Source organism: Polyodon spathula, chromosome 10 (assembly GCF_017654505.1).
Source record: "Polyodon spathula isolate WHYD16114869_AA chromosome 10, ASM1765450v1, whole genome shotgun sequence".
Lineage (NCBI taxonomy): Eukaryota > Metazoa > Chordata > Actinopteri > Acipenseriformes > Polyodontidae > Polyodon > Polyodon spathula.
Window position 1 is genome coordinate 205,258 of NC_054543.1, and position 15,424 is coordinate 220,681.

Consider the following 15,424-nt stretch of genomic DNA (forward strand, 5'->3'; position numbering starts at 1 on the left):
GCAAGCCAGCAGGATTAATATTACTGTCTGGGTAAATGAATTACCTTATTGCTTTGTTTTACCATTCACTCTGAATTTATCCAAGTGAAAAACATGATTATTCTGTATAATCTAAAAATCATTCAAGATTGCTAGTATTAGGATTCAAATACAAATGTTTTTGCTACACAAACCTCATATACAGTATGTTAATCTGAGCTCTCCAACACATACAAAAAGAGCATCATGCTTTGAACCTGTTGGCAGCAGGGTAGATGGCACTGAACGAATTCCACTCCCTGCAGGGAAAGCACTGGCAAACTGATACAGGTGACAGGAGGGGAATGCATTTAGTGGGGCAATTTCTTTAAAAGGGAAAAAACTGCTTTATAGATTGCCAAGTCATCTGTAGCTCACTAGAATTAATTACCCTGCAAATAAATACAGTCCCCTCCTGGAGGACACGGGGCCAACGGGAGCCGCTGCAGCACTGTGAGGTGAAATCAAGGCATGTTGGCATAGTGAGGACACAAACCTGCTCTCTCCTGACTGCACCACTCCCAAAGGGATGGAGGCTGTTTGCAGTCTTCTGAGATCACCCGTGATGATTCAGCTCTGGTTCAGAGACAGCCACCCACTGACGGAATCCCACTGGGAGTGGAACTTCTCTTGATGGTTGAGCGGGTCATGACCACCGCCTCCCACCACACACCCTAAGCATCACATGACAGAGACCATGGAAATACCCTCCCAGCACAGTCACTTGAATCACAAACTTCCACCACACACCTTGATGTTGTTAGAAAAATGTCTATTTTAAGAAACACTACATATAAATAACACTGAACACCATTTTTTTTATAGATAATACAATTCTGAAGCATGAAAATTGTTACATTGATTTACTGGACCAGATGATTAATTCAAAAGCTTTAGAGATCAATATAATATTCAGCCACTTTCACAGTTCCTAATGCCCTCTCACTTTCCTCCACACTGAAACACACAATGTGATGAATGAGGAACTTCTTTAAAATCATCAGACTACTATCTTGATTAATATTTATGTACTATTTATGTGCATCTCTGCATCAAGATGTGTTCAATACCCCCCCCACAGTGCTCAGTACTAACTTGAAATGTCCGTCTTTTAGATATCCAGTACCAAGCTCTTTGTATTAAGCTTGTTGGCTGTCAGTGTGTGAGATGCTGTGTTTAAAGCTGTTGGATCTAAAAAGGCAGGGTACATATACGAGCAAAGAATAATAAAATAAGAATTAATCCGTTAACACACACACACACACACACACAATGCCCACATCGATCTGGCAGAAGCCAGGACTGGCAATCTCAGTCCAGACACACCTCTCTACACTTTACAGTGATTAAGAAGTCTGGTTTTATTCCCATGTGTTTGCAGTGAGTTTAGAGATCACAGTGCTTGTGAAGTGCCTGCAGCGATGGGATCCAGAGCCTCAGGATATGGAGGAGAACTCCTTCAGCAGGACGTCCTGGCTCAGGGTGTTCAGGGAGACGTTCTTCCGCACGTTCAGGCTAATGGATCTTACCTGAGAATTTCAAAAAAGAGTTAGTAATCTCGACATAACAAGGGGCACATTGGCTGTGAGATAAGGATGCGATAGTCTAGGAAACTCAAGTTGCATTAATTTGCAACCACGAGAAAATGACTCACCAGGCTATTTAACTTAAGGTGACACTTCTGTGAAAGAGTTAAATAACTAGCAAGAACCGTAGAGCATTTGGGTCTATGAAGAATGAGCCAGATTCTTCTTTTTTTTTTCCTTTTAATTTTCCTACATATATATTTTTTTTAGCAATCAGAGACTGCAAATGGAAACGCAGCATTGCATTTTGATGCACACTTAATCCCCTTTCACTGACCAGCTCTTTGAAGAAGGCTGCCTCTTTGGGCTGCTCAGAGTATCTCTCGTACTGATCCAGCCCGTCTTGCAGCTTTAGTGTCAGCGTGTCGTAGTTCGAGCGCACTACCTCCAGCACCTATAGGCAAGGGCAGGAAACAAACTGTGAGCTACAGGCAATAACAGATTCCCTGTGCATCAGAGAGCAGACCTCCTCATTTCAACAGAAAACCCTGTGCATCAGAGAGCAGACCTCCTCATTTCAACAGAAAACCCTGTGCATCAGAGAGCAGATCTCCTCATTTCAACAGAAAACCCTGTGCATCAGAGGGCAGACCTCCTCATTTCAACAGAAAACCCTGTGCATCAGTGGGCAGCGCTCCTCATTTCAATTCCACAGTCTCTCCAGCAGGCAGATCTTTATGGGAAGAGTAGCTGCTCGTTTCTGTTGCGACAGGTCTGCTCTGTAAGTATGCAAGCTGGTAGAAATCTCAGACTGACCGAACTGTGACAAGCTAACACTCCACCAGGTGCAGCCTAGAAAGCTTTAATTGGGCTGCCTGCCATGCACATTACACACTGGCTGCCAAGGAAGCATTCCTTTACATTCTTATGTATGGGAGCACAATTCTGCTGAGATAATCTGGACCGACTCAATCTTCCAGTAGCCTAGCATGTTGTGTGCAGGCGACAGTGGTACCAGCCCACTCTTGTGTCAGTCACTCTGCACACCTCCCTATTTACCCTAACTCAGGTGCTGAAGTCTAATACTAGGCAGTCGTGTCGAACACGCTGTATGATCTATGTAATGTAATGTTCGTCAGTTTAATATAAATAAAATCAATGTAAATGAATATTCAGAGAGGGAATGAAATGGTAAATGAAATAAATGGAAAGGATAAACACAATGGATGTGCCTTTCAAAAGGGTTTCAGTTCATAAAATATTTTCTGAAAATATCTGTGCAATTCATTTTTAATTACGTCAGTGCCATTTCTGTCTCCATTTCTTTATTTTTGGATGACTATTTAATTTGAATCTTAGCTTTTATAGACAGAAGGGGGTGGATTTGTTGGAGCCCCTGTGGATAAATATCCAGTCAACCAAGATCTGGCTGCCAGCACAAAAACACAGGACAGGCAAACTTCAAAGTTGAATGTATTTTAAAATCTCTGTAAATGCATTCCCATAAATAATATATAACAACACATATATAATTACAGGTAAAGCACAGCTGTCAAGAGTGTTTGGCAGAGAGACAAGAAAATGTTCCAGCCCAGGTCTATAGTGAGCAGATATTATTTCCATGTGGAATCCGCATGTAATGATTCCTGAAGAAGTGCACCCAGTTCCTAGAGTCCAGGAGTCCACACCACCAGCACAGCGACCCAGTAAAATAACACTGAGACTTAACTGCTTGCACAGCCCCCTGGGGTGGCGCAGAGAGTACAAGAAAGAAAGGAAACGAAGAAACCAAGTCAGAGCACAGATAACAATATTACATATAATGACTATCTAGTTATGATCGAGTGTTTGAAGTGATCAACAGTAAATACGCAGACAAGTACAGATTCATACCCACATCCTGCCCATGCACATTATCACAATTCTAAGTTGAAAAAGCATTGATGCAATCCAGGGCTATGGGTCCCTAGGGGAGTCCCCACGTCTCCAGTTAATCGTGTGGCAGCAGCAGGAAACAATGCTGCAAGTTACTACTATTAATCTTCCTTCTGTCACACTCTCAGCCTGGGCCTCCATCAGGCTGCAAATAGATTTAATCAGCAGCTTGCAGTACGGTAGTAGAAACACATAATGTTGAATAAGCAAAAGGAATCCCTAAATGGACTGACTTGCTATGAGAGACTGAATGAACTCTCATTGCACATCATTCAAAGGGTGTACATTCATTCTTCTTCAGTAAAGTGCAATAGTCTTCAGTATTAATCTGACAGGAAGGGGCAGTGTAAATGTTCTGTTTTGCATACTATATTCTGTATTGCATTCCCAGGGTTGTGTAGGCTGATGCAAAAGGGACAGTTAATCTAGAGCTGCAGCATTTGGGAGCTGGCTATGTTACTTTTCACTCCACTCTTGGCTAAAAACATGTTGGATTTGCATAAATGCAATATTCAGCTAGAGTGTAGCAATACATCTGGCCAGCCACTGGGCTGAGGCAACAGTTTGTCATTCTGCTCGACCGCAAGCCTGTCATTAGCACACAGGACAGGTCTCCTCTTGATGGAATTTAAAACCTACCGCTCCTCTGGCACCTTTACCTCCAATATATTAGTACGAGAAAAAAAAAAAAAAAAAAAAAAAAAAAAAAATCTATAAAACTAAGGGTTACTAACAATTTTTGAAAAGTCTGACTTGCTGCACTTATTGGACATCCATAAACACAAATATATTATGCAAACATAATGGTACATCATACAGCCATACAGACACTATATAATTCACATTACACAGTATTTGGAAAGATGGCTGGAAATTGTCCAAAATATATCCTAACCTGCCACAGAAAAGCAATAAGTGTTAACCATGTTAAAGGCAGTCATGACACAAACAGAACTTGAGTAATATGCCCAGCCCTGCCACCCCTCTCCACAGCAATGAGCTCAGTGTGTCCTACCCCAGCCCTGCCACCCCTCTCCACAGCAATGAGCTCAGTGTGTCCTACCCCAGCCCTGCCACCCCTCTCCACAGCAATGAGCTCAGTGTGTCCTACCCCAGCCCTGCCACCCCTCTCCACAGCAATGAGCTCAGTGTGTCCTACCCCAGCCCTGCCACTCCACAGCAATGAGCTCAGTGTGTCCTACCCCAGCCCTGCCACCCCTCTCCACAGCAATGAGCTCAGTGTGTCCTACCCCAGCCCTGCCACTCCTCTCCACAGCAATGAGCTCAGTGTGTCCTACCCCAGCCCTGCCACTCCTCTCCACAGCAATGAGCTCAGTGTGTCCTACCCCAGCCCTGCCACCCCTCTCCACAGCAATGAGCTCAGTGTGTCCTACCCCAGCCCTGCCACTCCTCTCCACAGCAATGAGCTCAGTGTGTCCTACCCCAGCCCTGCCACCCCTCTCCACAGCAATGAGCTCAGTGTGTCCTACCCCAGCCCTGCCACCCCTCTCCACAGCAATGAGCTCAGTGTGTCCTACCCCAGCCCTGCCACTCCTCTCCACAGCAATGAGCTCAGTGTGTCCTACCCCAGCCCTGCCACTCCTCTCCACAGCAATGAGCTCAGTGTGTCCTACCCCAGCCCTGCCACTCTTCTCCACAGCAATGAGCTCAGTGTGTCCTACCCCAGCCCTGCCACTCCTCTCCACAGCAATGAGCTCACTGTGTCCTACCCCAGCCCTGCCGCTCCTCTCCACAGCAATGAGCTCACTGAGTCCTACCCCAGCCCTGCCGCTCCTCTCCACAGCAATGAACTCAGTGTGTCCTACCCCAGCCTGCCGCTCCTCAACAATGAGCTCACTGTGTCCTACCCCAGCCCTGCCACTCCACAGCAATGAGCTCAGTGTGTCCTACCCCAGCCCTGCCGCTCCTCTCCACAGCAATGAGCTCAGTGTGTCCTACCCCATCCCTTCCGCTCCTCTCCACAGCAATGAACTCAGTGTGTCCTACCCCAGCCCTGCCACTCCACAGCAATGAGCTCAGTGTGTCCTACCCCAGCCCTGCCACTCCTCTCCACAGCAATGAGCTCACTGTGTCCTACCCCAGCCCTGCCGCTCCTCTCCACAGCAATGAGCTCAGTGTGTCCTACCCCAGCCCTGCCGCTCCTCTCCACAGCAATGAGCTCAGTGTGTCCTACCCCAGCCCTGCCGCTCCTCTCCACAGCAATGAGCTCAGTGTGTCCTACCCCATCCCTTCCGCTCCTCTCCACAGCAATGAACTCAGTGTGTCCTACCCCAGCCCTGCCGCTCCTCAACAATGAGCTCACTGTGTCCTACCCCAGCCCTGCCACTCCACAGCAATGAGCTCAGTGTGTCCTACCCCAGCCCTGCCGCTCCTCTCCACAGCAATGAGCTCAGTGTGTCCTACCCCATCCCTTCCGCTCCTCTCCACAGCAATGAACTCAGTGTGTCCTACCCCAGCCCTGCCACTCCACAGCAATGAGCTCAGTGTGTCCTACCCCAGCCCTGCCACTCCTCTCCACAGCAATGAGCTCAGTGTGTCCTACCCCAGCCCTGCCGCTCCACTCCTCAGCAATGAGCTCAAAGCAACACACATTATATTGTCATTTGTTTTGCATTTACCTTTTCTACAAAATATTCCTCTTTTACTAATTGGTCCTCTAATGTACCATTATGTCTTATGTTACGAACTCCTTTGCCTCTTGGTACGAACCATAAAAGTGCACTCTCTCAACAGATACCAGATCATGAAAAAGGCTTTTGGTTACAAAACAACATGAAATGAGCCCAAAAACATGATATCCATCAAAGGGCAAATCACACAGAAATGAATTTCAGTGCAATCTGTAATCTGCTAGAAAGGCATCCCTGGATACATACTTGCCAATCACTGAAGTCAGTAACTAATTTGTGATGGACCTACAAGACAGCACCTGAAGATCACTTTGATGCAGTTATTTCAATTGCAAGAGCTTCAAGGGGAAAATGAGTTAATGCTCTGCAGATACAGCCAAAGCTAAAAAAAAAAAAAGAAGGATAGAAGAAAGATTAACAGCAACTATAATCCTTTGTTGAGAAGCTTCCGTCTCAGAGACTTTTTAAAGCTTTTTGATATTATCGTTTTAAACTTATAGGGAATTGAAGAAAAAATAAATGCTGTGAACTAGAGAGAAAATAACATTTCCAGTGTTGCTAAAACTGGTACACTTCTGAAAAACTGAACAGAACCTTGTTAAAACAATAAAGTTGCACTCCTCAGCTCTCAACACAGGCACGAAAATCAAAGGTCTCCTCAAACAAGAAAACAAGATTTTGATGTTACAACTCCATCCCCAGATATACTGTACCTGCCCAGTTTACAACACAGATATTATACACAGTTATTGAAAATCAGCATACAGAATGAGCCACAGCTATATACTGGAGCTTTTTCCAACTAAAAAAAACATAAAGGATGACTGTGCCCAGTCTACCTGCCTCCAGCGCCCTTAACTTGTGTCTTGTTTAAAAGGTACAGAAGGAGATGTGATGCAAAGATGAGTTGACATTTTAAAAATCTTTCTGGGAATAATGAGCGCTCTCAAAGTGTTGCATAGTGAATCTTTGCCTTAACATGAAAACCTGAGAGGAAGTTCAGATGGCTGAGTAAAAGAGGAAAGACACACACAATGTTAAAATGGTTACTGTAAAGCCATAAATATTTGCGACCAAAATATTTGGCGAATCACACCCATAAAACCTATTCTGCTCCATTAATGTTGCAACCTGTTGCAATATACAAAATATTGATTGTCAGTGGAATCTGATATTTGTGCCAAAAATGTTTGCCCCCCCCCCCCCCCCCCCCCCCCCCCCCCCCCCAAAATATCCAAAAACGCATAATAAAAGGCTTGTATCTGTACCTGTCTGCTTGTCTAATTTAAAAGGGAACACTGTTACCGAGCAATTATTAGGCACGACATTATAAATATGTTTGTTGTCACCCTGTCAGGCAGGAAGGCGTATTCATTGGTTGGTGCCGAAATGCCTGTTTAACTGTCGCTGTTCCCACTTGTCAACATAAAGTAATTACAGCTTGTAGTCAAACAGATTGTTTATCTGGGATTAAACTATAGACTGGTTATCAGCATTACCAACCAGCATCAAAGCCTCCACCAGCAGTAAGTTTTAATATAAACTTTTTGTTCATTTCAAACATCTTACCAAGTGTTACTAAATATGTATTTATTTTTGTAGTGTTAAAACCAGCTTGTAAATTAGGAAACGTGCAACGTTTTTTCCCTAGAAGAACCCTGAGATGAGTCGTGTTATTTTCAATACTACAGAAGACACAAATGACAGAAGCACCAGATCAGACTCAATGAACAAGAGGAAGCTGTCTGTATCACTGTTGATTGGAACAGAGTTCAGGGGAGCTCTATGACACATGCTCTCTTGGCATTGCAGTCAGTACCTGCACACCGTGCCTTCTTTAACCCTTTGCGGTCCTATGTTGGACCAGGTCCGACATTACCCTTTACTGTCAGATATCAAAAAGGCGTCAAGCACAGGTCTCTAGTCGTTTTTTCTCCGGAAAAATTACACAAAACCTTTCAAGGGCCAAGTGAGACCGACAGGAGCAGAGAGTAGTCGAAAAGAAAACAAAAAAAAGGGAGGAGGTGGGGGGCGGATCTGAGCAATACCCATAGCCCCTGCAACACAGAGATAACATAGACCCATAACAAACAAAATAGCTGCTTCTGCATCCAGCGCTCAAAGAATATTACAGACATCTGCAGAGCTTTTTGAGATGTTATAGTAACAAAATAATGACTTGGATCGCATTATTGAGGAGTCTGGTGATAAAACGAGTGATCAGGAGAGGATGTATCAGTACACACGACTATGAAGAGGTATGTGATAAATACAGCAAACAAGGGGTGGGGCAGGGCTGGAGATGCAGTACTGAGTGTCCTGTTGATATGCAGTGCCTTTTAAACTGGTTTATTGTGAAAAAAATCACTTACAAGAGCTGTTTAATAGTAACAGCGCATGTGAAAATAAATTGGACCTGACGCACCCGATAGGTGCTGAATAAATGGACCTCAAAGGGGTAACAACCATTCAGACACTTTGCTGATCTAGTCTGCCATACATACAGACATCTACTGTTAAAAGACTGAGGTGGAGAGAAGCCAACTCACTTTAACCTGTCTTGTTATTAAAATAAAGGCATGCGATTCAAGTTTAATCACACGTAACAACGTCCCGCGATCTTCAAAGAGTTACGAGACACGTCTATTCTGCACGTCGTGCAGCCAACGAAGGGTTAATAGAGTCTAAAGAGGGCCACACAGTCACTGGAAACACCATGAACAGGTAAGAGGACAGAAACACAAAATCAAAATGTACTTTGTGGATAGAGCTTTACAACAGAATATGAATTTGATAAAGGATAATGGTTTTACTAGGGAATGGGCACCATGCAAATATATGTAGGGAAAAAAGGAAGAACATTTTCGATTAAATAAATATACATTCAAATAAAACGCTCATTCGCTCCTCCTGAAATCCAAATCCACAGGAATAACTCACACCAGCTGTCCAAGCACTGCTGAGTGCAAACCCACCCCGCCCCTTACCTGCTCCTCTGAGAGCTGGGAGATGTGGTTCACAGCAGCGTATGATTCAATCTTGGGGTTGAAGTGGTTAATGATAGCTCTGAAATAAAATAAGAAACACTTCTTTAGATAAAAGCCCCACCTGGTTGTGGTTTGCAGAGAACATAGGTCAACATTATTAAGTGTCTACATTTAGAAATCACTGACAGTGTTTGGATAACTCATGGAAACCAGGTCCTAAAGACACACACATTACAGGTTAGTCACTGCGCTGGGCTTCAACCCTGGGTCTCTAGCCTCCCACTCGTTTGCTGCAAGCGCTCGGCAAAACTGTCTCCTATAAATAATGAAACAGTATTACACTAAAAACTGTCAGAGGCTTACATGCAATGCTGCAACCATGTAAGCACTGCACTGCACTGCACAACACTACACAACACTCTGTTGAGGAGGATTTCTGAAACCAGCAACTTTAAAACAAGCAGGGCTTTGAGCTTATAAACCTGACATGAATGAAGCCCAATAAACACAGACAATAACATATAGCACTGTACTGATCTTTAGCCATACAATTAGGGAGAGCAACTTTTTTTTATAGGCAAAGTGTTCGTTCTTAATCAACACTGTATTCAAGTCATTTGTTGCTACTGTGTTGCTACTCTATATAAATCACACAAAAACAAATGAGCATTAATAAAACCCCTAGATCGGAGAAACACCTATAGCTGTGGGGGTGCTGCAGCAATATGGCTTTACTAGTGGGCAGCTAGAACGGTTCAGTCAAACTGTTTTTCACTCTCCGCATAGCTGCTTTTACATTCAAACACACTGAGCAATGTTTACAAGCTACTATAACCAGGTGCACAGACCGTCCATTAAGACTCATAAATCTGTAACCTCTTCCTCCTCTTAATCTGCTAATGCACTGAGAATGAGGCATGCTTTATGGATGCCCAGAGCCCAGCTCCTATCTGTCTTCACAGTGACCAAGCTGATTTAAACCAGTGCTGCGAAATGAATACCTTATCTGCACACCTAATGAGTTTCAGTCTTTTCTAAAGCTTTACAATAAACGCTGCTCGTATTTTCTAGTCAATATATATATATATATAGATATATATATATATATATATATATATATATATATATATATATATGATATATAATTACACATTTTTACAAGCAATTATAACATATTACACATTTTTATAAGAAGCATTTACCTATAATATTATTACAAAGTAATATTTTAACAAATACAATATATATATATACACACACACACACACACGTTATATATATATATATATATATATATATATATATATATATATATATATATATATATATATATATACACAGCCGGCACTCACAGTCGTTCGTTGCCCCTTTAAATGCAGACCCAGATACAGAATTGAAGTTTTAAAAGTGCTGACGCGCTATTTTTAATAAACACGCAAAAACAAACACCTAGCTCTACTCGAGCAATAACTAAACATAACCAGGAACCTAAACTATAAAACAGGACAGCTGAGCTGTTTACCTGTCAAATAAAACAAACAAAAACACAGTTTCACACATCAAAAGGTTTTTACACTACCTTTCTTTTTCTACGCTTGAGCACACTATCAAGCAGCTTCTATACACACCAGCAACCCAGAACAGACTGGCTGCTTTCTTTAAATACCCTGCACCTGGCTCTAATTTACAATGATCACCAGGTGAAGGGGAAAATTACTAATAAAATAAATTAACAAATATAATTAAACAATTAAGCAAATACACATTTTATGCAGGGAGGATATTAACCCCCTCCCTGCTGTGTTACCATGTCAATGGTTTGCATCAATAGTTTACATTAGCATAGATTGAGGCATTACCGGTATCTAAGATGTTACAGTGATTATGTGCTTTTAGATTTCTCTCAGACTGCTTGCATTCTGTAACATTATGAACTGCATAACTAAACAAGCTCCTCATTCATATGCTCTGCATTACTACACATTCCCAGAGATGATACATATCGTGTCATTTGTGCTCAAAAAACCCTCCCGTGACCCAGCTGTCTTATCTAACTTCCATCCCATATCCAATCTTCCTTTTCTCCCTAAAACTCTTGAAAGGGCTGTAGCTAGCTAGCTAGCTGATGAAACATCTCACAGTAAACAATCTGCTTGAATCTCTGCAGTCTGGCTTCCGTCCGCATCACACTTCTGAAACTGCTCTGCTCCGGATTGTGAATGATCTCCTACTCAACCCTTAGTGGTCCATTTATTCAGCACTTGACAGGTCCAGTTTATTTTACACACGCTGTTTAAATCCCCCCACCCCCCAAAAGTAAAACATGTTTAAAAGGCCCTGCATAGCAAAAGGAGATCAGTCCTGCATCTCCAGCCAAGCCCCACCCCTTGTTCACTGCATTTTTCACATACGTCTTTATAGACGTGCATACTGATAAATCCTCTCCTGATCACTCGTTTTATCACCAAACTCCTCAATAATGCGACCAAAGTTATTATTTTATTACTATAACATCTCAAAAAGCTCTGCAAAATGACTGTCTGTGATATTTTTTGAGCGCTGGACGCGGAAGCAGCGATCTCCTTTGTTTGTGTCCATGTTATCTCTGTGGTGCAGGGTCTATCTGTATTACTCAGATATGCCCCTTTTTTTCGGCTTCATTCTGCTCCTATCGGTCTCACTCGGCCACTGAAAGGTTTTCTCGGCTTTTTCTGGAGAAAAAACAACTAGAGACCTGTGCTTTATGTCTTTTTGATGATGTCGGACAGGGTCCTACATCGGACTGGAAAGTGAAAAATGTACTGACGGACCTGGTCAGACATAGGACCGCAAAGGGTTAATGCTGATGGTGCTGCTTCCTCTGTCCTTGTCCTCCTTGACCTAACTGCTGCTTTAGATACCACAGATCATAGCATTCTTCTTGACCACCTTCAGAAGTATGCTGGGATCTCTGGAACCTGTCTCTCCTGGCTGTCCTCTTACCTATCTGGACGCATGCGGTCTGTCTTCTATGATGTAAGCAGTGATGCCACAAACCCGGTCACCTGTGGTGTCCCTCAAGGATCCGTTCTTGGGCCTCTTCTCTTCAAAATCTACATGCTTCCCTTGGGTCAACTCATCTGCCCACATAGCCACATGTGTCAATCCTATGCAGACGACCACCAGCTCTACCTTAAACTCGACCATGGATGTCCCTCTGCCATGGTCTGGCTCTCAGCTTGCATCCAAGACATCAAGGCCTGGATATCTTGTCAATTTTCTTCAGCTTAACACTAACAAATCTGAACTTCCACCAGGATCAAAAACTCAACTCAAGAATCTCAATATTGCTGCCTTGAACCTCGGAAACTGTCTGCTGCTGCCTTCCCCCACTGTACAAAACCTTGGTGTACGCCTGGATAGTAACCTCTCCTTTGATGCCCAAATCTCCTCTGTAATCAAATCTTCCTTCTACCACAAAATGATCACATTACCCCCTGTCTTGCCCAGCTGCACTGCTTGCCTACAAGGCCCTTCATCACACAGGTCCAGAGTCTCTCTCCAACCTGCTGACGTTATGTCCCTGCACGCAAGCTGAGGTCCTCTGACTCTGGCTTACTTGTTATACCCAAGCAAAAGTGCACCACACATGGAGAGTGCCCTTTTAGCTTCATGGCCCCTACTCTCTGGAACTCTCTCCCAGCTTTAGTGCGTGCAGCTCCCACAGTTACTTGCTTCAAATCAACTCAGAAGAACCACTTGTTGTCTCTTGCTTTCAATGCTCTTCAAGCCTGATATCTGTTATTAGCTGTTGTCTAAATTGTTATTTCAGGTTTTTCACTCCATCTATTTGTATGATTCTGCATGACACACGCATCCACAATTTTTAGAATTCATAGCCTAGCCTTGTATTTAATGTATTAAGCCTGTATTTAATGTATTTGCATTGTGGTTTTACTGTTTGTATTTAATGTACTATTCCCTGTATTTCACTGTATTTAATATATTATGCATTGTTCCTCACTACCTTGTAAAGCGCTTTGTGATGGTGGTCCACTATGAAAGGCGCTATATAAAATAAATATTGATTGACTGATTACTGCTCACCACTGTAGTCTGTGCAGAACAGCAGCCCAGCACCAGAGCTAAATGAGGGCTGCGGAATAGAAATGAGACTGAAGGGTTCAATTATCTTCCCAAAATAGAAAAAGACTAATTCCCTCATTAATGAACACATTAGAAAAAACAAGAGCTTATTCATCAACATTAAAGCCCCTAATAAAAGACAAGGCAAGTTAATCGAGCGATTAACAAGTAATTGATTGGTCATTAAAAACCCGAAAGTGTACAACTGAAATGTTCTGCTGTTACATTCCCTTCCATGCGCAAGGGTGTTTGTTCTGGGCTGGTTTTTGTTTTTTAATGACAAGTTTTCCCCAGTCATTTTAAGTCCAAGCATCTTTGCTATAAAAAAAAAATAAAAAAATCACCCTTCCACCAGTCCCTCAGTGTGAAATATTATCGTCAAATGGCTTCTCACAATTACATAGGAACCTATTCTCTCTTTATCTTCCAGAAACACAATATGATGATTAATTGCAGCAATTATCTTGAACAAACAATAGCTGGAGTTTACTTTGCACAGCAATGGCACAGAGTGCCCATCTCCTGCCCATTCATCTCTCTCAGACTCCTCCTGTCATGACTGGCACACAGTCTCTGTTTTTCATGTACTGCAGACTGAGTCGTATGTTTTCCAGAGAAATGTCTGAATTTGGAGCATCATTTTATAAACAGGGGGGCATTCACAGTCTTACTATCAATCGGTAGATTTGTCGCGGATAAGATTTTGTGTGCCCACTAGCTGTAGATTTTCACAACAAATTCCTTTCCGTGTTACACAGCAAGCAACGGTGCCATTAGTAAATAAACAGGCCTCCACAATTCAGGCATTAGCTAAAAGGTGACGAGAAATATGAAAAGGTGCAATGTTTTAGAAATACTCAAAAGAAACTCAATTCAATGACAAGCGCTTTCACTAGGAGTCTTTTTCCGTGTCAAGACTAAGTCGAAACGTGTGCCACTGAATTTCATTTCTTTCAGTATTTCTAAATGCAGAACTACTGAGTGTTTAACAGTTCCGGATTAAACAGCTAGAGAACGCAAATAACTGTTCAGTAAGAATGAGCCTCTGGAAAAGTCGTGGCACTCAAATGAAATGCATGCCCATCTGACCCACATGGTACTCACAGGTAATTGTACTCAGCAAGAAAAGTGCTAAAATGGGTCTGAATGAGTGCCATGTTTCAGCAGTGAATACTGAATGATGAAATTATCATTTTACTTCACCGCAGACCTACTATGTTCTTGCCCCATTTTTAGCAATGTAATTTTATTCATCACAAGATCAGGCCTTTTATTCTGCTCACCCCACCCCCAACACCTGTTATTGATCACTTATGCCTTACCAAACACCTGTTACTAATCACCTATTCCTTATCCAGCACCTGTTATTGATCACCTACTCCTCACCAAACACCTGTTATTGATCACCTATTCCTTACCCAATACCTGTTATTGATCACCTATTCCTTATCCAACACCTGTTATTGATCACCTATTCCTTACCTGATGTTGACAAGGGCGAGAGTGACTTTGCTAGCAGCTTCTTTGCACTGTCCACCATTCGTGGAAAGCCTCAGCACTGAAACAGGAGATAAAATACATGCCATCAGTGTTTCAGGTCTCCCATTAATTCAGGGAGGTTGTGATTGTATCCACTTTAATATCTGGGTTAGAGAGGAACAAACTTGGGAATCTTCCTCTCATTACATTGCCACTGCATCCCCTTTGTGCAGGATTCAAACGAATATTTTATTTGATGCGTAATGCTGTACTCAGGCAATTTAATTCAAAGACATGGCAATAACCTACTTTGCATAGCTGCTGCTTAGAGAAGCATTAGGGAGGATATATTTTTAATGAAAAACAAGATACAAATCTAAGACATGTATTTATGTTTTATTTATAAACAAATGCAAATTGCTTAAGGTGCTACTCTTAAACATCAAAAGGAGGGACCTATTTGTTCCTGCATGGGTTCATCAGCTATGTTCATCATCACACAGTGGTTCTCTCTGCTTGTACTCTGTGCTGGATAGATATGCAGCCAAAAAGAAGCATGCCATTCTACACACAGAGATGCAAGGGTCTGTGCCTGAGAAAGGGATCCTTCTGTCCCCATGGGCAGACCTGACTACTCAGTGTGAGTTTTAAGTGTTGTACAGAACCTGGAGTCCTGGAGGGCAGGATAAAGCAAATCTACACA

At 42.7% G+C, this 15,424-nt stretch overlaps 1 protein-coding gene across 2 annotated transcripts in view; it reads right to left on the bottom strand.

Moving 5' to 3' along the window:
- Positions 1-773: 773 nt before the first annotated feature.
- The window catches only part of LOC121321681 (armadillo-like helical domain-containing protein 3), a 36,558-nt gene continuing 21,907 nt past the window's right edge, over positions 774-15,424 (bottom strand). For both annotated transcript variants that reach the window (XM_041260670.1, XM_041260669.1), the window contains exons 23-26: positions 14,725-14,800; positions 9,118-9,196; positions 1,882-1,998; positions 774-1,547 (exon numbers count right to left, since the gene is read on the bottom strand). In XM_041260670.1, the coding sequence (XP_041116604.1) occupies positions 1,455-1,547; positions 1,882-1,998; positions 9,118-9,196; positions 14,725-14,800 (365 nt within the window). In that variant the 3' untranslated portion in view covers positions 774-1,454. The remainder of the gene's footprint in view (positions 1,548-1,881; positions 1,999-9,117; positions 9,197-14,724; positions 14,801-15,424) is intronic.